Source organism: Varanus komodoensis, unplaced genomic scaffold (assembly GCF_004798865.1).
Source record: "Varanus komodoensis strain SLA01 unplaced genomic scaffold, ASM479886v1 scaffold7_3, whole genome shotgun sequence".
Classification (NCBI taxonomy): Eukaryota; Metazoa; Chordata; class Lepidosauria; order Squamata; family Varanidae; genus Varanus; species Varanus komodoensis.
The window spans coordinates 16,935,071-16,957,740 of NW_025336480.1; the positions used below are offsets into that span (position 1 = coordinate 16,935,071).

The 22,670-nt window shown below is 40.4% G+C and overlaps 1 protein-coding gene across 2 annotated transcripts in view; it reads right to left on the reverse strand.

Moving 5' to 3' along the window:
- CAMK2A (calcium/calmodulin dependent protein kinase II alpha) overlaps window positions 1-22,670 on the reverse strand; it is a 129,717-nt gene that overhangs the window by 26,779 nt on the left and 80,268 nt on the right. For both annotated transcript variants that reach the window (XM_044454398.1, XM_044454396.1), the window contains exons 4-10: window positions 22,450-22,504; window positions 20,589-20,654; window positions 18,779-18,851; window positions 11,301-11,403; window positions 6,088-6,171; window positions 3,170-3,264; window positions 1,110-1,232 (exon numbers count right to left, since the gene is read on the reverse strand). In XM_044454398.1, coding sequence (XP_044310333.1) covers window positions 1,110-1,232; window positions 3,170-3,264; window positions 6,088-6,171; window positions 11,301-11,403; window positions 18,779-18,851; window positions 20,589-20,654; window positions 22,450-22,504 — 599 coding nt within the window. The remainder of the gene's footprint in view (window positions 1-1,109; window positions 1,233-3,169; window positions 3,265-6,087; window positions 6,172-11,300; window positions 11,404-18,778; window positions 18,852-20,588; window positions 20,655-22,449; window positions 22,505-22,670) is intronic.

The following is a 22,670-nucleotide window of genomic DNA, read 5'->3' on the forward strand; positions in this document are numbered from 1 at the left end:
CCTCTTTAGTTTATGCAGCTTATGTGCAGGATAGTTACTTTATTTGTATGCACTTACAAACACGTGCCTGAACTCTGCACCATTTCTCTCTCTTAAATGTGCACTCATACTGGGCAAAGTCCCACAACACTGTGCCTCAATTCTCCACACAGCAGAAAATAAAATGTTAATAGGCTATGCAAACTAGTTTTCCTGCTTGTTCATTTGTTCCTTGTTCTGCCACACCAGAGATGCTGCAGTTAGTTCATTAGGTTGGTGGTGCCTATGCTAACCCTTCCTCCATTGATTCTCTTATGCACCAGTGGTTCCAGCTTCTGTTCTTTTCTAGGAGGAGGGACATTCAAGGGATCTGAATATGAATGTCATGCCCCTAGGGAAGACTTTGTTCAGGGACCTCAAAATACAGTTTTGTAGTTCAGCAGTCTATGGAGTCCTGGCACACACAGCTGAGTGTAGGAAAGAATCCAGTTTCCCAGGTTAGAAATGTTCTCAGGGAATAAACTGAAGATTTTTGCTTTAACAATAAAGAACTGTGCCTTAGAAAGCATCCCTGCAGAGTCCCCTTCCCCTCTCTGATTTTGTATGGAGAAAGGCTGAGATTATTAAAAAGACCTGTCAAGTACTGTACATTTTTATTCTGAGAACAGAGCAGAATTATAATACTTGATATGGAAGTAGCAAAAACAGAACTTAAACTGCATTTTGTTAGATCAAAATGACTGATGAGAAATCATGAAAATAACTTTTATTTTAAAATAGCAATTATGTATTTGGTACACCCTTGTTAAGCTAGTTTTGAATCCATTTTGACTAGCATAAAAAGTGTATAACATAAACCATAGACTTAGTAAGGATCACTACTTTTTGATCACTGTAATGTTTTCATCAAGCAAATTATACATTGTTTGCTTATAGCATTTACCTGGAATTAAATAATACACTTTAATCACTATGCAAAGAAAATAGTTTGCTCTTTGCACAAATTGCATGTGGATCTGCATGCGCTATGAAGGTATCCCTTTCCCCCACTGAGAATTCCTAATAAGCTTTAGTATTGCTTATTATCCTCAGCATTCGAGTAGTTTCCAAGAAATGTATGGTGCACTTACTGATATCCATGGGTGCTTCAGAGCTTCTGCTGCTGTGATACGTTTGGAAGGGTTGATTGTCAACATTTTATTGATGAGGTCTTTTGCTTCAGGAGTGACAGTATCCCACTCAGGTGAAGGAAACTGAAAGAGCAAGTGGGAAAAACATACATCGCAATAAACCAGAAGCACCTTTTACAACCTCCATGTGGTTTGGTCTTTTCAAGGACACAATAAAGATGTGGCTTTGAGACTGAGAAGGGACACAGGAAATCTTAGAAAAAGAGGGCTTGCTGGCTTATGAAGGATATTGTCAGACTTATACCTCAATTCTACACATGACTACTCAGAATTAAGTTCCATTCAGTGGGACTTGGTCCCAGATCAACATGTATAGAATCGCAGCCTAAATAGGTATTTTTATGTCTGACTTACTACCTAGTACCTCAGTTAGATAAAAGTGTAGCATCATACAGTCTACATTAGGATTGGGGCTACCCTGGGTGCAATTCTTGCTAAGCAGGGTCAGTCCAAGGGAGCAGATATGCCCAGATTACCACTGGGTAGTGGCCAAGTACTGTGAATGCTTTGCCAAAATCCATATAGTACTAAATTACTATCCTGCTGCAGGTTGGCCAGCTTGTTATTGAGCACATACAGCAAAAAGAAAACATCTCCTGAATAGACCTGCTACTAGGCCTACTTGGCCTATGTGCAAATACAGGGAACATGCATAGCCTTGTGCTTTGACTGCCAGGGTAGGATGCCAATGGCTACCTATTTCTTGTAGCCCATGGTCCAGAATCTTTTTGGTACTTCTGAATTCTCACTTCTGGCTTTTTAAAACTTTCTTTAAACATTTTTAGGCTCATACACAAAGCAAGAAACAGTAAGGAATCAGCACCTGGAAGGTAGAACCAGAAGAGAGCTTTACTAGTGTATAAAACCTGGGAATAATCTAGTGAATTGCTAGTTTTTGTGCAGAAACCATTTTTAGGAGCCCAAATGTTTGGACCTATCCTTTTTTGGAGCACTGCCCTTGTTTTGGCCCACAGGTGCTACCTTTTGGCCTTAAAGCTAGTAACAGAGCAACTACCTGTGGGAGCTGAGGAAGCAGGAATTCCACTAACCAAGGCTGGAATGGCACTCACAGTAGCTACAATCTCAGCCCTGATACCAGCAGGAAAGTGATGAAGGCAAATTAATTATTTGTACAAAAAGCCCTAAAGGATTTGGGATCCAGGTGGCAGAGCCTGTCCTCAAATCAACTGTTGAAAGCCACTCTGCCTCTCACTAAAGACAAATATCTCAGTCCTGATTCTAAGTAAGAAATTTATACAAAAAATAAGTCAGGGAGCCAGGAGTGCTTCAGGCCATGCTGTAATGCCTGTTAGAAAATGGCTATAGAAGAGTCAGGCTGTGCCAGCAATGGGAAAAGCCAGCTTTGGAATCTAACAACGCCAACAGAATGTTGATATCAAACAACTGGGAAAGTGTACAGCTCCCTTATTCAAGAAACCTGTGCTAATCAAATCCTCCCCCTTCCCCACCCCCCACAGATATTTGGCTTGGGTATGAATCATTTTGATTAGCAAACCACATCCGCTGCTCTTTCCTGCCCTTTCTATTTGATGGGTAACAGTGGGATCTCTCATTCCTAATCCCTTATCCTTCCTACTCCTCTTCATTCTGAATTGCCATTCCCACAGGTTCAGAGAGCTCACAGGGCCATCCAAGGAATTCCCACCAAGCTCCAGCTGCTGTGGTCCTGAAGCTGCAGACAACTTCTCCCCTCCTTGTCTGAGTCAGAATCACATCCCAGGTTTTCTTGAGCAATCTCTTCAGGTGTTGGCCTTAACTCTTATATTAACCTGCCCATGTGCTGAGGTCAGTAAGTGAGGCTCTGAAAAAAAGGGAGGTGGCAACCAAGGAGTGGGACTTTTCAGGAGTGATATTATGTACAGAACTTCCTCCGCAGAGCTGTGCTACCTATTGTGCTATCTCTTCAGAGTCAAGTAACAGCCGCTCCATTCTCTCACAGTGTTTCAAGAACAAAGGGGGCGGGGGAGGAAGTCACTTACATCATAGGCTCCAGCTTTGATCTGCTGGTATAGTCGGTGTTGATCCTCATCCCAGAAAGGAGGATAGCCAACCAGCAGAATATAGAGAATAACTCCTGTGTGTGAAAGGAAGAGGCAAGCATAATTTGTTACATATATGCTGCAGCCAAGCACAGATGGTGAAGGGGTTAGTTCACTGAGTCAGAAGTCTGGAGCAGACTGATGCTGTCAGGGAGACTAAAAACCAAGGGTGATTAGTGGAAAGCTGAATACCTTACTGCACCCAGGTACCATGCTACTGCTGTGTGAAATGGTTCCTTCTTTTCCAAAGCAGCAAGAGCTAAGTATGAGCTCTGTATACTTCTTACAATTTTTAATATTACATTGCATTTATACTCCACCTTTTTTTCCCTCCTGCAAGGAACCCAAGCAGATCACATAGCTCTGTTTTATGCTCACAACAACTCTCTAAGCTAGCTTGGGCAGAGAGTCTGCAACTGGCTCAAAGTCACCCAGTGAGCTTCATGACTGAGTGGGGACTAGACTAGATCTCCCAGGTCCCCAGTCCAATTATGCTTGCCTCTAACCACATGTCACACTGGCCCTCACTTCCAGCTGAATGGTTGAATGAATGAATAGCACCAGAATCTTCCTGAAAGAGGCCATAATCTTTATGCATGTAGAAAGTATGTATCATGGATTGCACATATAATGGCACTGTCTGAAAAAAGACACGGTGGGAATACTGTGTGGGAAAACTGCACTTGGCAGGTGGTAGGTTTGCCAGGTATGTATGCACTGGATATCACGGGCTTTGGGAGGCTGGGCTTCTCCACATGACTGGCCCAGAATGCTTAGACAGCCTGCAACATGTTCTCTACTGCTACTGCTGTATTTCTCTGCACTACTATCCTTGGGAGCCAGTGTGGGATAGTGGTGAAGAGCATGGGATCGGGACTCAGAGGATCCGGGTTCAAGTCCCCGCTCGGCCATGGAGCCAACTGGGTGACTTTGGGCCAGTCACAGACTCTCAGCCCAGCCTACCTCACAGGGTTGCTGTTGTGGGGATAAGATGGAGGAGGAGAATGATGTAAGCTGCCTTGAGCCCTTTGGAGGAAAAAGGCAGGATATAAATTGAAAAATAATAATAAAAATAATAATAAGCAACATGAGGGTTTCTCAGGACTACTTTCACCCCATCTAGGTACTGATAAAAACGAAATATATCCTCCAATGCAAAGCTGAGCAGAACCAGACTTTTCTTGTAAGGTTGCTCTTCACATACTCTGCCTGAGTGTCAGCGCAGAACCATCCTGCCCAACCATGGAGAAGTGAACAACTAAAGGCATGGGTGGTAGGAATGGTATTAACTTCATCCTAGACCAAGCCCAGTCAAACCCAGTAACCATGTGCCAGTTATGGTCAGATACATTAGGCTCGAGAGAGCAGAAATGCCCTTCTAAAAATATAAAAGATCTAAAAATACTCAAGTATACTATAACCTGCTCTACGGATTTTAATTCAACTTTTCCACTGTTTGCTCCACATGAAGAATGCTGTTATTAATTAACAGAGTAAAACTTGAATGATGTACAGAAAGAATCCAACTTTACATCTCTGATTGTTCTCCAGGAGACTTCCAGGTTCTCATTTCTGATCTGAAAGATCAGCTAAGTAGAGATCTAAAATATATTATCTGGGACACCTTTATCAGCCAGACAATATGAATGGATGTTCATTAATTTATTTATTCAAGGCGTTTAAAAATGATTTGATTAGCAACAGCTCTCAGAATGGTGAACAATTTAAAACAATCTAAAAACATAATATGCATACAATGTATCACAGGGCAGCTAACTTCATTGGGGAACAACATCCAACAATAAAGACAATAAATAGTGATATTATATAATACAAGAATAACACCAAATCACAAAATACCAATGACATATAGATAAAACAGTATACAATCCAATAGGATTATCCTTATATTATTTAAAAATTAAAATGCATGGAAAATAAAAAGGTTTTAACCTTTAAGGTTTAAGAGCCTTATCTTTCCCTAGGTCTCAAGGGAATGCTAAGGTAAATAGATTAATGAAAGAGAGGTTCTTTTATGCAATGGTAATGGGGGGATAGACTCTCAGAGTAACAAACATCCAGAAACATGGTGTTTGAGCTCCAAAATGCTCTTGTAAAACTCTGGAAATTTTGCCAAACATTAATTGACTCCTATGTCAAGAAATCGATAAAGCTTCCTGGCAGTTAAAAGCTCATTTTCCCCACTTAACATAAGGGTGAGATTTTGTTGTAAGGTTTCCAACCTCTGTTACAAAACAATTTTGCTATGGTCTTCTCTATTTCCAGAATGTATCTTTTTGTTTATGGTATGCTTAATGGGTATGGAGCCACAATGGGTATGTGGGTTTGCCACTGTGTGCCATACTGAGTTGACCAAAATGAGTTGGCTATTTTTATTATATTCTGTAGAGCTATTCAAGTCATGTATACAAGCAGGGCAAGCTTGCCCAAGGCCTTTATGATAATGTTCAAATGCTAGTACTGTATGTCCTACTTTTCCAAAACAACTCTATAGGATATAAGGGAAACTTCCTAGCAGTGAAAGAAGAAAACATATGGCCTTCCGTTTGAGAGGCATGATTTGGGATTATGAGGGTGTTTACTTCCTTTTTTATATGATACTAATACCATCCAATTGTGCACATAACTTACCAGTCCACTTAACTGTGGAACTCACAGAGCAACACTGACATAGGCCTTCATGACGTTCAACACATTTCAAAAGTAACAAAGCCCTGTGGCCACGACAGGGACTTTTAACAGTACAAAATAGGATAGGTGGATCACAGGGGCCTCCTCGTCTTTCTTCAAAGTTTCTCTTTCCTCTACAATTATTTTTGAACCCTGACCTCACTTACCGCATGCCCACAAATCCACAGCTTTTCCATAGGGGTCTTTTCGAAGCACTTCAGGAGAAAGATAGCCTGGAGTGCCTGCAAATCCTAATAAAACAAACAGTCAAAACATGCAACTAGTTACATCATTGTTCTCAAAGAAGAATGTGTGACACTACACAGTCTATTTCATTTCAGCCCGAGTGGATTCCATAGTGTTCCATTCCAGTAAGCAATAGCAGACTAAGGTGCATGTTTTTCCCTCTGATTCTGGAAATGTTTGAGCATAGTTTTTTTCAGGTCCCACTATTTGTGCAAACAGTAAATTGCATAAATTGGGTTTTATTTGTATATGTGTGTATCTTGTGGTTTGCTCAAATGAGGTCATATTTTTTAATTCCCTCCAGTCTCTTGCAAATGTGGAAGAGTACAGAATCAGCTGTCTGATAGGTATATTCTTGTCCTGTCAATTTCCTCATATGTTTCAACTATCAGTGGAAGCACTGAAGTACAGTAAATAATATGGCAAGACTACATCTGGGTTAAGTTGTTCACAGTTATGAAGAATCAGAAGCGAAAATAATAGTAAGACAAAGGAGGATCACAAATAAGGAATTCAGAATCACCGAAAACAAAACACTAATGTGAACAAAATAAGTACACCAATGTGGGGGACCATATTTCCCACTTGCGATGTGATCTTGCTATTAAGTGTTGGTGTTAATCAGTGTCATTCTTCCTTTCAAAACCTTCTCCAGCAAGTCCAGAAAGGGAAATTGTTAGCTTTTTGTGGCTCCTTCTCTGAACAATCAATGGTATTACACAAATTTTAGGAAACTGGGAATTAAATGGAGGGGAAAACTGCAAATATAGAGAAAATGAGAAGTAAATGTGGGAGAAATTTTGCAATTGTAAACAGAGAAGGAAACTGGCAAAACTCAGTTCAACACAAAAGAGAAAGGGTGACAAGTTGGAAAAATAATCCTTAACCCTTTGGTGCACTTCATTCACTTTTTTTCTTTTTGGTGTTCTTGAATTGTGCAAATGAATTCCTCTTTTGTCTTAGCATTATTTTTCCTCCACTCCTGCATAATTCTGAGCAAATTGGTGTATATGTATTCTCAACTTAATTGCCTTGCACCTTAGCTACTCTTCTTTAATGTTCCCTTTGACAGCTGAAATACAGGGAAATTGATAAGACAAGACCACACATATCTGATATATGAATCTATGTTCTTGTGCCCTTGAAAAAGACCAGGATAATTTTAAAAGAAGGCAAATTGTGCAAATTGCAAGATTCACAAACAGGTAAAAATACACACACAAATCCAATTTACTACCATTATTAAATGAAATCTACAACCATATCGACTTTCTACAAATCAAGTTGACACCATCAAGTCCTCCACGATAAAACTGGAAATATACATTGAGTTTAACCCCCAAAAGAGAATTCTTATGCATTCCCACCCTACTCCTGTCAGAGTCTGCAACTTGAAACACAAGATATTAACCATCTTTGGATTTAACACTATAATTCAATAGTAAGAAGAGATTTGTCATCTCATATTCCCACTGAGTTTGGTGTTTCTTATGCAGAGATCCAAGTTATGAAGAAATTCTGCTGTATCATTGCTGAAATTCAGACTAGTTCTATTTGAAGCCATATATATGGTACCGTTACCTACACCCAATTTTGGCTTGCCTTTAGGAAATCCAAGCTTACTAACAGATAATGAAAGGGTACAGGAAAGGTAAACTATTAACCAAAGAGGTCTACGTATGTGCTCCAGGTCTATGCCCTATGGAGCTGGCATGCATTTCTGTAGCATATGATCATTTGCTCCTTCCTCTGCCTCTGCATTTGAAGTAAATCCTGATCTGGGTTATTCTAGGACAACCAAGCTGTCTAGGAATGCATGGAAATAGGTTGCTTTTTGTTTTCTGGCTAGTTGTCTTGCTAGTTAAAAATGCGTTGCAAGAATTGTGCAGGTCATCATCCCTTGTGCTTTTAAATACATGTGTACTGAAAATTCTGCGCTATTTCCTTTTCATGAAGACTATTCCAGTTTACAGCAGTCCATGGCAAGGTGCAGCTAAGTAAAGTACAAACAGCTCATTCTTTGTCCCTCCTTCTAACATCCGTCTCTGAGAGCTCACAATGTGTAATAGATGTTCCTAGAATATGAAGAGAAAGCAGACAGGTCTTTTAATCCCCTTTAAATGGGCTAAGTGCTGCTATGCACATCGCATTCTCATAAAGATAATCTCTGCACAGAAAAAAAGAGCATATTCATGGCCAAATATATGACACAATTCCATGGAAAAAGGAGATAGTAGATTAGTGGGTACAGATTATATTCAGCATCCTAAGAAACAGTATTTATTGTTTTTTTAAATGATGGTTTTTAGGAAGCAGTCCTATTGATTGGACCCTCAATGAGTGGAAGTCCCCAGACTCTAATGCAGGTTACAAGGAATGGCTTCCCCATCCTCCCATGGTTTACTAGATGGCATTTTAGCTTATCTTAAGTGGGTGCTGCCACCAACTTCAGAGGACAAAAACTGCAGCATCCTGTGGCCTTTCAGAGAATGTCTAGCAGCCCTAGGATTGCTCCCCTTCTATTTCTCATTGCTGTATGCCATATTGATGGCTTTTTAGCAGTTAAAGCAATAGAGAAGAGTTAATCTCAGCTTTTGAAAAGAACCCTTTCTAGTCTTTCTGGCTGTAAAGATATAATTGAATGTGTGTCATCCAAGTCTCAGAAGGCAGAGAGGGAGTTGAATAAAGTCTTCAGTGAGTTCAGTGTCTAAGAAAAAACAGAATAAGTTATGCAAAATAGCAAAAATGCAAATTATACGAAAAAGAGAGAGAAGAAATCACAAAATTCAATTTGATTTTGTGCAGAATGTAGAGCTCCTGGGCACAGAACCTTTTTCTACCTACATGCCACTGATTGAACGTGGAGGTGTCAGGCAGGCCTTGGAAGAGAATCATGTTAGTAGGGCCTGTGGAGAAATTTGGCCAGAGGGAAAAACAGGTTCCTAGCTAATAGTGTCTGCTGAGGGAGCAATTTAAATGGAGAAAATGGGAAAGTATTAAATACTCTTTCCAGCACTGTTGCCCTAATCTTCAAACTAAAGGAAATCATAATGATGGTTTTCTTTCATCACTTCTAGTTCGGACCACAGAAGAAATATCTGACAGTTCCTCCAGTGGTGATGGGAGCTGTTGCATTTGGAGGGTACCAGGATGAGGTAGACTGCCGCAGGGAATGGTAAGTTACCTTATACTAAGTTACAGCATTAGTCTATCTAGGCTAGTGCTGTTTGCTTGGACTGCCAGCAGCTCCCTAAGATCTCAAGCAACTTTTTACCCAATATCCTTTTGGAAACTTCCACATGCAAAAGCATGTCCCATAGTTCAGTGGTACCAACATATGCTCTGCATGCAGAAGGTCCCAAGTTCAATCTCCAGGTAGGACTGGAAGAACTTCTGCCTGAATCTGCAGAGCTGCTGCCAATCAGTGTTGACAATACTGGACCAGATGGATCACACATCAGGCTCAGTATACGACAGCTTCCTTATGTTCCTTAAAGGGAACTCTATATTCCTACTCTATAATCCTGTGTTAGGCCTCTTCTGCAGGCAAATTACATCTGCAAAAGTGTTTATGGCTTAAAATATTATACATGGATTCCTTTAAGAACTCGTGCTTACTACTGAAATATATAATAGCTATGTAAGTTAGGATAATGTTATTAATTTCACTTTATAACAGCAAGTTATCATGAGCTTTTTAAAAAATTAGTTGTCACTGAAATGGCTAAATGAAAAAACTAAATGTCATTAACCAGGTAAAAATAACCCAAGTAGAGAGTGAACCCTGCTTAGCTAAAACAAGTTCTATCAAGGAATTGTTTTACAAGCTACTTAAATCAAGTAGCTCATCATCTAAATCAGGGTGGGAGAGTTTTCAGAACTGCAGGCTACACTGGAATAATTAGATTTAGAATGCATTATATATTTCAGTTATGCACAACCTTCACATCCTTTACATAAATGATGACAAACCACAGATGGTAGACGTGTTGAATTATTTTCAATATTGCATTTGCTCAGACCCTGTACATCTAGAGAATCTGCTGCAAGTCACCTTGCTTTTATCTATAGCATGCATTTCATTTTTTCTGCTTTGTAAAATAAAAACTAATACCTACTTCTGTTGCCTTTATTAAGGTGCTTTACCCATTTAGAAGTGCAACAAGTATGTGTTACAATATAATATAATATATAGTATAGTGTTATTTTATTAAACCAAGCAGCTGGGATATATATGCAGAATTCGATCACTCTTAGTTTCATGTCAGAATGTGCACTTGTTCTAGTTTATTTCTCAGGCTCTTCTGCCTTCTCTAAATTATTTCCCACCACAGAGATTATCAGGATTAGCTAACAGATTTATGGTATTATGTTATTCAGCAAAAATTAAAATATTTTTAAAAAATTAATGTCATCTTTGAACAAGGCTTCATTGAAGAACAAAAGGAAGCAGGTGGAATCTGTGCACAGCTATGTATACATGAAATACAAAGATCCTGAGAGATGTCACCATGATTGTTTCAGAAAAACTAAAATTATTACTAATTTTCAGGACTGGAATACTACCCATAAAACTTCGTAGAGTCTTAGTGTTAAAAACACAAATCAGATGTACGTACTTTGATATGGCTCAAGTCAGAGTGACCCGTGGTAGAAACATAAACTAGACAAGCCCATCTATCTATCTATCTATCTATCTATCTATCTATCTATCTATCTATCTATCATACCGCCCAATAGCTAAGCCAAGCCTATGGCTATATATTTCTCTTTTCTTTCTTTTCTTTTCCTTTGGCCGGAAATAAAAGATTTGAGCACAGCAGGAGAGTAGTTTTGCTTGCTTTTGTTTTGCATTCTAGCTACAAACTGTCATCACGTTCTCACTCCATCATCATGCATGCAGGCTCACTTTTCCCACCACTTATGCCAGCATTCCTCAACCTGGTGCCCTCCAGAAGTGCCAGGACATGACGGGAGTTGTACTCCAACACTTCTGCAGGGCATCAGGTCAGAGAAAACTGGTTAATTTCACAGAACGCCAAGGAGCATGCAAAGTTGATGTCTCCTGTTAAATGAGGAAAAGATAGCAATTAAAACACTTTGGACTCCCCAAGTCCGGCTTTCCCTCACTCACCAAACCAAGCCTGTTGCTCTCCTTCCACCTCAATGGCAAGGCCAAAGTCAGCTAATTTAACAGCAGCTCCCTTCAGTTTAGATGCCAGCAGAAGGTTCTCTGGCTACAGGATGAAAATATTAGAAACAAAGCAATCAATTAAACAAACAAAAAGAAAGGGAAAGTTGCAACATTCGTGAGTGACCTGGTTGTAAACAAATCTGAATGCAATAAGGGATTGGGAACCTCTACTGCATCTCTAACTATATGAATACAAGTTTCTGCTGTGCGACAGGAAATCTGCATCCCTCTATCTCTTCACAGACATTTGTTTGAGCATTGTCAGAGCAACAGTTTCACATGGTTACCCCATTAATATTCAAGCAATGTCAGTGAGTCTCAATGACAAGTTGCTTACTTGACAAAGTTAAAACAGTAACAGGCAGGAGGATGCATGGAGGAATGCACAGTGAGCTGGTTTATTTCAGCAAAACTGACATTTTGAAGAAGGAGGGAATTGTGGGCATCAAGGTACAACAAAGCAAATTATGCATATGATGGAACTGGAGGAAAAGAAAAGTTAAGACACCACATTATTATCAACACATTGCATTTATATCTTGCCTTTCTTCCTCTTGTGAGGAACCAAAGGCAATTTATATGGACCTCTTCTACTCCATTTTATCCTCACAATAACCCCATGAGCTAGTTAGGCTAAGAGTAAGTGATTGGCCCGAAGTCACCCAGTGAGCTTCATGGCTCCCAAGAGGGGGGTAGAACCCAGAACACCCCAGTCTCCCATCCAACACTAAGCACCAGATCACACTGGCTCTCTCTTAGGGACACAGGCACACATCCACTGTGGGGCAGATAAGCTACATGGCAGGGAGATTAGCATAATCATCCATAGTGGCATGGCTATAACAGCCCTTGAGGTCAGAGCGGCTTGCTATGCACAGCAGCAAGCCACACCACCAAGTGCAGAAAACATGACACAAGCTGCACTGCCAAGGGAAATTATGCTATTCCCCCGCCATGCAACTGGCATGCATAGAATGGTCATTAGCATGGCTTATTAAACATCCTGTGATTCTTTGAAGCAGGTCAAAGGGTGTGAAGACTAGTACATTTAACTTTACACAACTCCATTGACCAAAGGGGAAGAAATAATGCTGTTAGTGAGCTACCACATATGGAAGTGTGTAATGCTTTGCAGCTCACAAAATGGAAAATCTTTCACTTCCGGCTCAAATAGGAAGCAGAATTAGCAGCTGGTAGTTGCAAGCTAAAATTCCTATGGTGAGGTTTTCATGGGGTGATTTTGCTGTATGCTGGGTCTTCAATGCATTCTTGCAACAAATCAAAAGGACTCAAATGTATATAATGACAAATGCTTACAACCTGCCCAGCCCCTAAACCCTTCTGCACAGTGGGAATGGAATGCCCATGTACCTTCCACACACAAGAAACCCTGAGCCATATTGGAAGCTGTATAAGTGGAAAGAAGACAATTTTCTTATTAAGTAATTAATAAATAAAAATAAGAAAATTTGTAAGCATAAAGTTGTAACTAGAAGCTTTTACAAACAGCTTTTATTAAGATGAAAATTCATTGCAAGGGTCTTCTTGGTGAGATCAGAACATTCTTTCCTTCAGTCAAAGTTACAGTTTTCCAAGTACTGTTTCTTTACTGGAGCAAGGACAATTCAGCTGTCAAAAATCAAGAAAACTGTTCAGTTATCAAAAGTCTGCCAAGCACATCATGTCTAATTCCCTTGACGCATATCCAGAAAAGGGTATATTCTCTTTCTCAAGATGTCCTTGGCATATTGCTCTCCTCAAGCTTGTTAATTCATGAAGGGTGAGGGGTGAGAAGCTTAAGTGCATAGAAATATCACATGTCAGCTCTTGCATGCTTTGGGTTATTTGTTCAGCTAGAGCTTGTAAGGCTTCGGGGAATCTACAGAGGCTAGGGAAAGGCTTCACATTTACAGCAATTGGTGGCCTCACAAGTTTTGTTCTAACTAGTTCCTATCTATAAGTTTATCTGCTTGGGATGCACAAATCTTAATTTTGGTTTAGCATTCTTTCAATCTTCAGTTTGAGAATTTATCTAGTTTTAAGGTTTATTTGTCCTTAACTCTGAGAAATTTGTTTTAAACGTTTATATGAAAATTTGTTTGCATTTCATGCCCATTTCCCCTAAGACATACAGTCTTGTATACATTTGTGCCTAATATACATGTTTTATTTGCAAGCAATTTCCCAAATATTATGTATTATAATGTTATTTCTCCTATTTATACACATTTTATTGCAGAACTCCACTGCAAAATTTAGAGAAGTGCACATTTCAAAGCATAACTGAGTTTTCTTGATGGAAGGCTGAGTCTAAATTACTGAATGAATTTCTCCCCCATCCCAATTGCCACTGGTGTGTTCTAACTTGGTAATAAATGATCTGAAGTTAGGAGTGCGTACTGAAGTGCCCAGGACCAAAATGCAAATTTATATGCAGTGCACTGGGAATTCAAATGCAGCAGATTATATTTATTTCTGCAATTAGCCGTCACGTTGTGGAACATCATGTAACTGGACTTTACTTACTGCACTTGGGTTTGGTTACTGAAGTTCAAAGGCAGTTATGAAAAACAGAACAGAGAACTGAAGGAGAAAGGAGTCTGATGTCTTTGTGTGTGGTGTTTTATTATTTTTGGGAACAACCTTATGTGTGACTAGAGGCAAGCAAAGCCTACAACTCCCAGCATATCCGTCCAGCTGCTAGCTAGGGCATACTGGGAGATGTAGGATTGTTTTGTTTTTGTCTAAACATGCATGGGGTTGCAACTTGTCCTAGAAAGAAGGTGAATAGCCATTCCTGCTACTTATAAGAAAATAAACACACTGTTATTCATTCGGTTTGGTTTAATGGAGATCAATACCCATAAGAATTGGAGCTAGCAGTATATACAACAATAACAGAGTTGCCCTGGCAACACTAGGAAAATTCCTCAAGTGCTAGCAGTGGTCAGTAATGCCAACATTATACCTCTCACTCCTACAACTTCCTTGAGCACTATTTTCTTGGTGGAAGGCTGAGTATAAATTGGTTGAATGGATTAACAAGCAAATCCATATATGCAGGGTGTGGTGTCGCACCTGTTATCTAATTATATAACATTTGTGGGGAGAGGAATCAAGCCCACAGATGATCTGAACAGGGAGTAACTAACAAGGAAAGAAAATTTGGGACTGTGGGGGGTACCTAAATGAAAATATTGACCTAGCATGCAGTAACTGTGACACAAACAATTTTCATGATAGGGGTAGTAGGAAAGGAATCAAAGTTAAATTTGTTGCTGTTGCACTCTTCTTATGCAGATCAGTGGTGCTACTACATGTTGGATATTAAGTATAGCATTGACCACTACATCTCAACATGGATACTGGGAAAAGATACAGAAAAGGAAACCAAATGATCAACACTTCAGAACAACTCCCTGATGAAGGAAGGTTTCAATATATGGGGCTGTTTAGTTTAAATGAGGGAAAACAGTAGAAGATATGTGTGGCAGGGTTGGTAGGGGTGCATACAATTATGCACATTATAGAAAAAGAGGACAGTGGGACATTTTTCTTTGACTCTCATAATATTAAAACCTGGCATGGCATCCAATGAAGCTGACTGGCAGGAGATTCAGGTCAGCTATAAAGGTGGATAAGACAAATCCACAGAGTGTAAGGCTATCAATGGCTACTAGTCATGATGGCTCTATATTAGCTCCAGTTTCAGAGGCTGCATGCCTCTCATTATCAGTTGCTGGGGAATAAGAGTAGGACATGGCATTTGCCCTCAGGTCATGTTTGCAGGCTTCTCGAGACTCATCAGGCTGGCCAAGGTGGGAAGCAGAATATCATACTAAATCTACCTTTTGATGGATCCAGCTGGGTTCTTAATATTCTTATGCATCATATTGTTTTCTTCGGGTCCCTTAACTAAAGCATTATCACTCACATGTAGCGATGTGCAAATCAGTAACACTGAAGCCTGCCAAAGCTCTTCAAATTCCAGTGCAAAGCTTGTTCCAGCTCAAGTCTCTATCAGATCATAAGCTTTTCTTTTTTCTTTTTGCACTTAAATCTGTCTATACTTTTTCAAATCAATTGTGCACATCTCTCAAACATTTGCAGTTTTCTCACATTAATTAAAATGCATTTATGCACACATTTTAATGCACATGTTTCAATTTTATACAAGGTGACAAATGTATTTTTTTCTTTTTCTTCTTGGTCCATGAATCACACTGCAAGTTCAGAAATGTACTGACTTCAACAAAGACAGCATTCAAGTTCAGATTTGGTCTAGAAGAACATGTGAACTGGGTGAATCCTGATCAAATCTTTACAGAAACAAATGCCTCATGTATCCCTACTCACATGGATTTTGCAAGACCACGTGAAGACCATATTTCTAGGCAATACATTTCAGTGGTGTGTTAAGCAGTATTTCATTATGTGGGCGAAATATAAAGAGAGAGATGTATTCTGGGGGTGGCAAAAGGAGTACAGTGACAGAAATATAGTCTATGCTTCTTAAAATATTTGACAAGCAGAAGAATCACTCATTCATTTTCTGGGGGTGGGGTAGGGTGGTTTCTCTGTGTGCAGGATTACAAGCCTTCCTGTAGGTTGCGGGTTTAGATGATGGACAGTTCCTGTTTTTCTCACAAGGTAATTGCATGAAGCATTGCATCCTACCCAATGACTTGTATTGTATGATGTGCCAAAAGCCAGATAAGCTCACCCCTCTACCTCTGCTTAACCAGAACAAAGGCACTGCAGAGACAGAGCATTTAGAGGGACACACATGAAAAACCATTCAGGACTCCCTGCATGAGTGGTCTCTACTTCTTGCTACACAGAAAAGTGTTTTGGGGTGATTTTGTGATATTGGAAACCAATTACTCCATGACAAATGGGCAGAGAAGGCCTAATCATGTTTACTATCCAGAAGTAATTGCCACTAGTTCAATAGCACTCACTTACCATTAAGGTTACAAGGCTTAACAGGAAGTAGAACCCATTGAGAATTGCTGGGAATTACTTCCGAATAAACATATTTAGGATTGCTTTGTAAGAGCTTTTCTAAATGAGGCTAGTAATTTGCTGCTTTTGGGTTTTGTTGCAGAATTAAGATTTAAGCACTCTGCAAGGACTGCTTTCCTGCTGCAGAACTTCTAGGTGGCACTGTGGTATAGCAACGACCCAAGAGGAAATTGTGCTTTCTTTCTCTTTCCAGTTATGCTGCATCTTCCTTGCACAAAAAAGCAAACAAACAAAAACTACACCACACTGAAAGTGTTAGTTGGCAAAAATGGAGGGTCATCACATTATCTAAAGAACTGGTAACAACCATCAGTACAGAATGGTACACACATAATAAATACCTTGTGTAGAAAGGTCCCAACTATGCTTCAGAGTAAAGCCAAAGATCATCCCCCTTTTTAACCCATGGCAGTTGTTTCAATGGCAAAAAGGCAGCAACTGAACGGAAGCTTTTTCCATATCAAGAACTACTACTTTCAGATACTGGAAAATCAGCTCACAGTAGAGAGTAGAGCACAGGCCAGATATTCTTCCATGGGGAATTGCCTGACTTCCAGATCCCATTTAGTAACTATGCCATCAATAAATCTATTGCAGAGAGCTATACCTGAGTTACACTACTTCAGCAAGCAACAAGGGAGCAGCTGGCTGGCTCAGTCATCCAAAGCTAAGCAGCAAGATGGACCACTGGTGACAGCCCACATTGATTCCCAGGTTCAAGTTACTTTTGTGGCTTTTTGAGCCACACAACAGGCTGCGACTGCTCTGAGTCCTCCTAGTTGTGCCCAAAGGAGAAGGATGCTTCAAGGGGGAGGTTCCAGATAGCTGGGTTTTGCCCATATGTGCACCAAACTACCAATGCACATGGTGCCCATTTGACACATCAGATAGCTTTCTATGTTAGCTTTTCCATAGTGCATGCCAGGCACAGTGAATACTCAAACCTATGAAGGGACCATAACAATATACATAATAAAATAAACAATATTAAATTGCCAAATATAAAATCACAACAGTCAGACACAAAAACACTGCAGTGAAAATCTGGCAATCTGCATTCTTATACCAACAAAAGATACAATAAAAGGTTCAATATCACTAAGATGTAATAAATATTGTACAAATATTTACAATTATCTTTAGAATTAAAATAATGGGTAAATCAAAAGGTCTTTGCCTGGTGCTGAAAAGAATAGAGAGACTGTGCCAGGTGCACCTCACTGGGGAGCTGGTTCCATAATTGGGGTGCCACTACCAAGAAGGCCCTTCTCCTTGTCGTCACCCTCCTTATTTCCTTCAGAGGGTGCTCTCTAAGAAGGACCTCTGATGATGATCTAAGGGCCTGAATAGACACAGATGGGAAGGGGTGCTCCTTTAGATAACCTTGCTCCAAGTCATTCAGGGCTTTAATTATTATACTTTGACTTGGGCCCTGATTTCGGCTGGTAGTGAATGGAGATGATAGAGAACTGGCATTATATGCTCATATTGGCCAGTCCTTGTCAGCAGCCTTGCCACCCCATTCTGGACCAAATGAAGTTTCCAGACTATCTTCAAAGGTACCTCAACATAAAGAGCATTGCAATAAGTGCATTATGTTCTAATAACGAGAGGTTACTAGAACATAAATAACTGTTGCAAGCTTCTGCCTGTCCAGATAGGGTTATAGCTGGAAATTCAGCCTCAGCTGGTAAAAGGTGCTCCTAGCCACTGAATCCACATGGAATTCCAGCAATAATTCAGGGTCCAGGAGCACCTACAAACTAAAAACCTTATCCTTTAGGGAAAGTGCAACCCCATCCAGGACAGGTATGATGTCACCCATCCAGACAAAGGATCCACCTACCAATAGTACTTCCATCTTATCTGAATTAAGCCTCAGTTTATTGGTCCTCATCCAATCCATTATCAAGCCCAAACAATGATTCAGAACATACACTGCCTCAGCAGTATGTCATCGGCATACTGATGACATCTCAGCCCACACCTCCGGATAACCCCTCCCAATGGTTTCATGTACATGCTAAACGGCCCTGCCAAACTCCATGGCATAAATGCCTTGTCACAGAGCAATAATCCCCCAGCACCGCCTTCTGAAATTGGCTGGACAAGTAGGAGTGGACTCACTGCAAAGTAGTTTCTTCAGCTTCCAACCCAGCCTGCCTCTCCAGAGGGATCCCATGTTCAATGGTACTGAAAGCTGCTGAACCAATAGGGTCCAGAAGAACCAATAGGTTTGCACTCCCCCTGTCTTTGTCCTGGCAAAGATCATTCCATAGAGCAACCAAAGCAATATCTGTTCTGAACCCAGATTAGATCATGTTCATCATGGGTCTCCCAATCTTGCTGCAGGTAATTTAACTAGGACACTTAAATCCTTTCATTTCTTTTACCTTTAAATCTCGGTGTACTACACCCATCTGGTGGCAATGTAAGACAGCTTCCAGGATCTGCTGAATACAGTGGCTAAGGAGAAGAAACATGGTCACATTAGCCCACATTACAGGAGATCACTTGAGCTAGTGCTACACAGCATTCCCCATTTTGCATTTCTGTTCTTCCTTAACTTCCTAACTCCCCATTTGACTTTGATACTTACACCCACATGGAAGGGTCCAGTGGCTTTCTCTATGCAGTCTGGTTAATTTACAGGATGGGAAATGAAATAACAACCCTAATCTGATTGGCACTGAAACTCTACTGGGGAGTTATTGGAATAATTGCGGCCCCTTCCTGTGAGAGAACACATCCAGGCCCTTTATGAGTGTGCATGATCACTGAAGGTAATGAGCAGCAACAAGCTGATCCGGTTTTCATAACAATGACAGTAGAGAGGATGGCAAAAGCATAACCACTTTTCTCATGTTAGTAGGTCTCACCATAACAGCTTGATGAGGCATACACATCATGTTGCAAGTGTGAAGAAAAAGAAAATGAAGGCCCAGGTGCCTGAACAGCTGTCTACAAATGAAATTACTTTGTTTACATTTTTGGTAGAGGCTAACAAAGGAATAGGTTATAAAGTTCTGGGCTAACAGGAAAATTAATAAAAGCTGTTTGCTAAGAAGCTAATTAAGCTGATTATCTAGTCCTTGGTGTTCTTCATCCAGGATGGAGCCTTTTATGCATGCTTACTCAAGCAAGTCTGAATGAATTCAGTCCAACTGAATTTACTTTCAAGGTAACATGTATAGAATTGGGCTGTGCATTTTGAATGTGATGCGAGACAGTCTTGATTTCCCTGATCTGCAAACTCTCAAGCAACGTATCAATGCTCAAATTAAAATCTGGCAAATAAGTTTGCTTTGAAAATTCAGAGACAAACTCAGTACCATAAAAATGAAATCAATGTGTACATGCCTCAATAGAATAGTAAATCCACCATATCTGATAGAGGATAGCTTTATTATGTAAATCTGGGATAGGCTGATTTTAGTCTTATGAAGTCCACTTTTTTCCCCTGGGTATAGAGGAGCCCAGTACAAAATGGTTGCTCAGGAAGAAAGACATACAAAATTCCTGAGCACATGGGCAGAATGTGTTTTGCATACTAGAACTGAAGCTCATATGAAAATCCTTCCCTATTTCCCCCCAAGCTTTCTTAATTTTAGCAGCTTAATTTAAGAGGGAAAGGATTTTACTTTGACTAAAGTCAGATCACTGGCGTTGGAAATCCATGTTCATCTACTGCAAATCTCCCAGAGATCTATCAGTAGTTCCCATCTAGTTTTTGCCTGTCCGTTATAAATAACGGTATTTACTATATTTATATCCCAAAGAACCCAAAGAGGCTTATATAGTCCTCTTACTCTACACTGTAGCCTGACAACAACCCTATAAGGTAGGTTAGGCTGAGAGTTTGTGACTGATCTAAAGTCATCCAGTAAGCCTTGTGACCAAGTGGGGACGCCAACCACTACGCCACACAGGCACTCCTGAATGGATTTCAAGTCTAGAGTTACACTACATCTGAGATTCTGCATACTTTAGAAACAAAAACTAAACAAAATTGCCTGGTACTAAGAGCTCATGGCAGATAAGGAATTCTAGGAGAGGAAGCAAGGGAATCCAACAGAGAAATGGAGTAATACAAAACTGATCAGTGGCATAGTCAGCAGCTTCTCATTCCTGTTTTCTGTCAGTCTCAGGGATTAAACTTTGCCCCCCACCCCACTTGCCACTTTGTTAGCTTTGCATACTTACCTGGCATCTGCTTCACTATAGTATTCTCTAGCAACAATGTCCTCAAACAACTCCCCACCTGTGACCCTGTCAAAAAACGAAAGAAGAAATGGAAGTTCCAGTTCTAGTACTATCATCCTGATACCTAGGGAGTCACCTCTGCTCTGAAAGGGCTACATGCACAATGAGCCACCAATGCGGATGCCAGTATTCTGTTGTTGTGGTATGGTGTTATACAAGTGCAGGTGATCTGATTCAATAACCAGTCTGCTATGTCCCCTTTCTCTCCTATTCTGATTAATAGCTGATATGGTGCAGTTGTACTGCTTCAGTTGCACGGCCATGAGTTGCTGCAACAGTACAAAACTTTAGCTTGGTCCATATCCTATCTGATGTTTTGACTCACACAACAGATGGTAGGACGGGGTGTCTGGCAGACATGACAAAGGAGACAATGGCAAAGTTTCATTGTCATCTTGGAATTTTGGACTATATGGAACATAATCCAAGCATGCAAAGCACACATCTCTCTAGTGAATTTGCCAACCTCAGTAGTTCCTTGCCAGTTTAACCACATGCCTTCTTGGAATTCTAGTGCCACATTTGCCAGATAACAAGAAAGTAAGCAAGCTAGCAAGCTAGCTAGCAGGGGCCGGGAAGGAATAGGTTGGAATGAGAGATTTATTAGTGCCTTTGATGCCAAATTCCTTTGACTTAAAGTGGCAACAAAAGACAAAGTGCAGTACCAGGCAGGATTTCTTAAAGGATCTAGAGAACAGTGGGGGAGCAGCTGGTCCTCAAGGGACTTCACATTAAATATGCCAACTGCTTCTCTAAGAAGCCTGAAGGACTGATCTGCATAAAAAGCAATGCCAATTCTGTTAAAACTGGATGCTGCAAAAAGTTCTGTAGGGTTCTTCCAAATAAATCCTTTATAGTGGAATCACACTGATCATTCACAGAATTTGAGTGGCCCAGATGTCATTGTAATTTTTTTCTTATTAAAAAGACTGGATTAAAGAGGAAAAGATGGAACAGCTGCATAATGCCTTGTGATTGATAAAACCAGTAACCCTCCATCCAGAAGCACCCATAAAATCTAAGCCACACAGCTGCTGCTTTGGGCACAAGAGCTGAATGCAAGATACATAATATTGGTATTGAACAATGATCTGCATCATCACAAGGTGGTAAGAGAAGGCAGTTTTTAAGGAAGCTGAAGGTGGTTTGGAGAGCTACTATTGTCCATGTTGTGCACCAGGAGTTTGAACTCTCAACACCAGAGCCAGATTCCACCTACACAGAAGGTCTTGGGAGTCACATTTCAGTGGCAGCTGGAGGGAAAGGGGAAGGGCACAAAGCTGTTACTGCCTGTAACTAAACCCTAGAAGCTTTTCAACCTTTTAGAATGGAGAAAAAAATGAAAAAAGCCAGGAAACCACCAAACAATAGGTGCTTAAAGAAAGGGGATAGAGCTGGGGAAAGGAGGAGCCTCAGAGCCCTGGATGGGCATCCCAAGAGAGCTGCGTTTGGCCCTTGTGCCTGAGGTTCTGCACTTCTAGTGTAGTTATTGCTGTGTCCTTTGGTGGCTTCTGGCCAAATGGGTTTTGCAGGTTTTTGAAACACCACAAAATGACTGTTTGCCTCAAGATGGTAGCAGGACAGGTAAAAAAATGTACATATACCCTCTGTGAAACAGCTGTTCCACCAAACCACATCCAGCTTTCAAGGGAAAACATTATATCATATCATTCTGGACACAGAGAAATAGGTGATGGCATGTGTGAGTATCATGAAAGACAGAAAAATGGTGTCCCACTGGGGATTTAGAGAATGTTCCAACATGCATAGGAGGATTTCTAAATTGTCCACCATTACTTACAGGTCAAATATCAGATAGTGGTGTGCCTCCTCTGATATGCTATCATGAAGCCTTACTGCAAAAACAAAACGGATAAAGTTACCAGCCAAAATAAACCTCTCATTCAGAAGCAAATGGACTGATCTTTCACCTCTGTTACAAGAGTTGAAAGAAATACTTCATTTGTGCAATACAGCACTCAAGTGGCAGAACACGAAGTGAAACTACATACAGTTTCATCT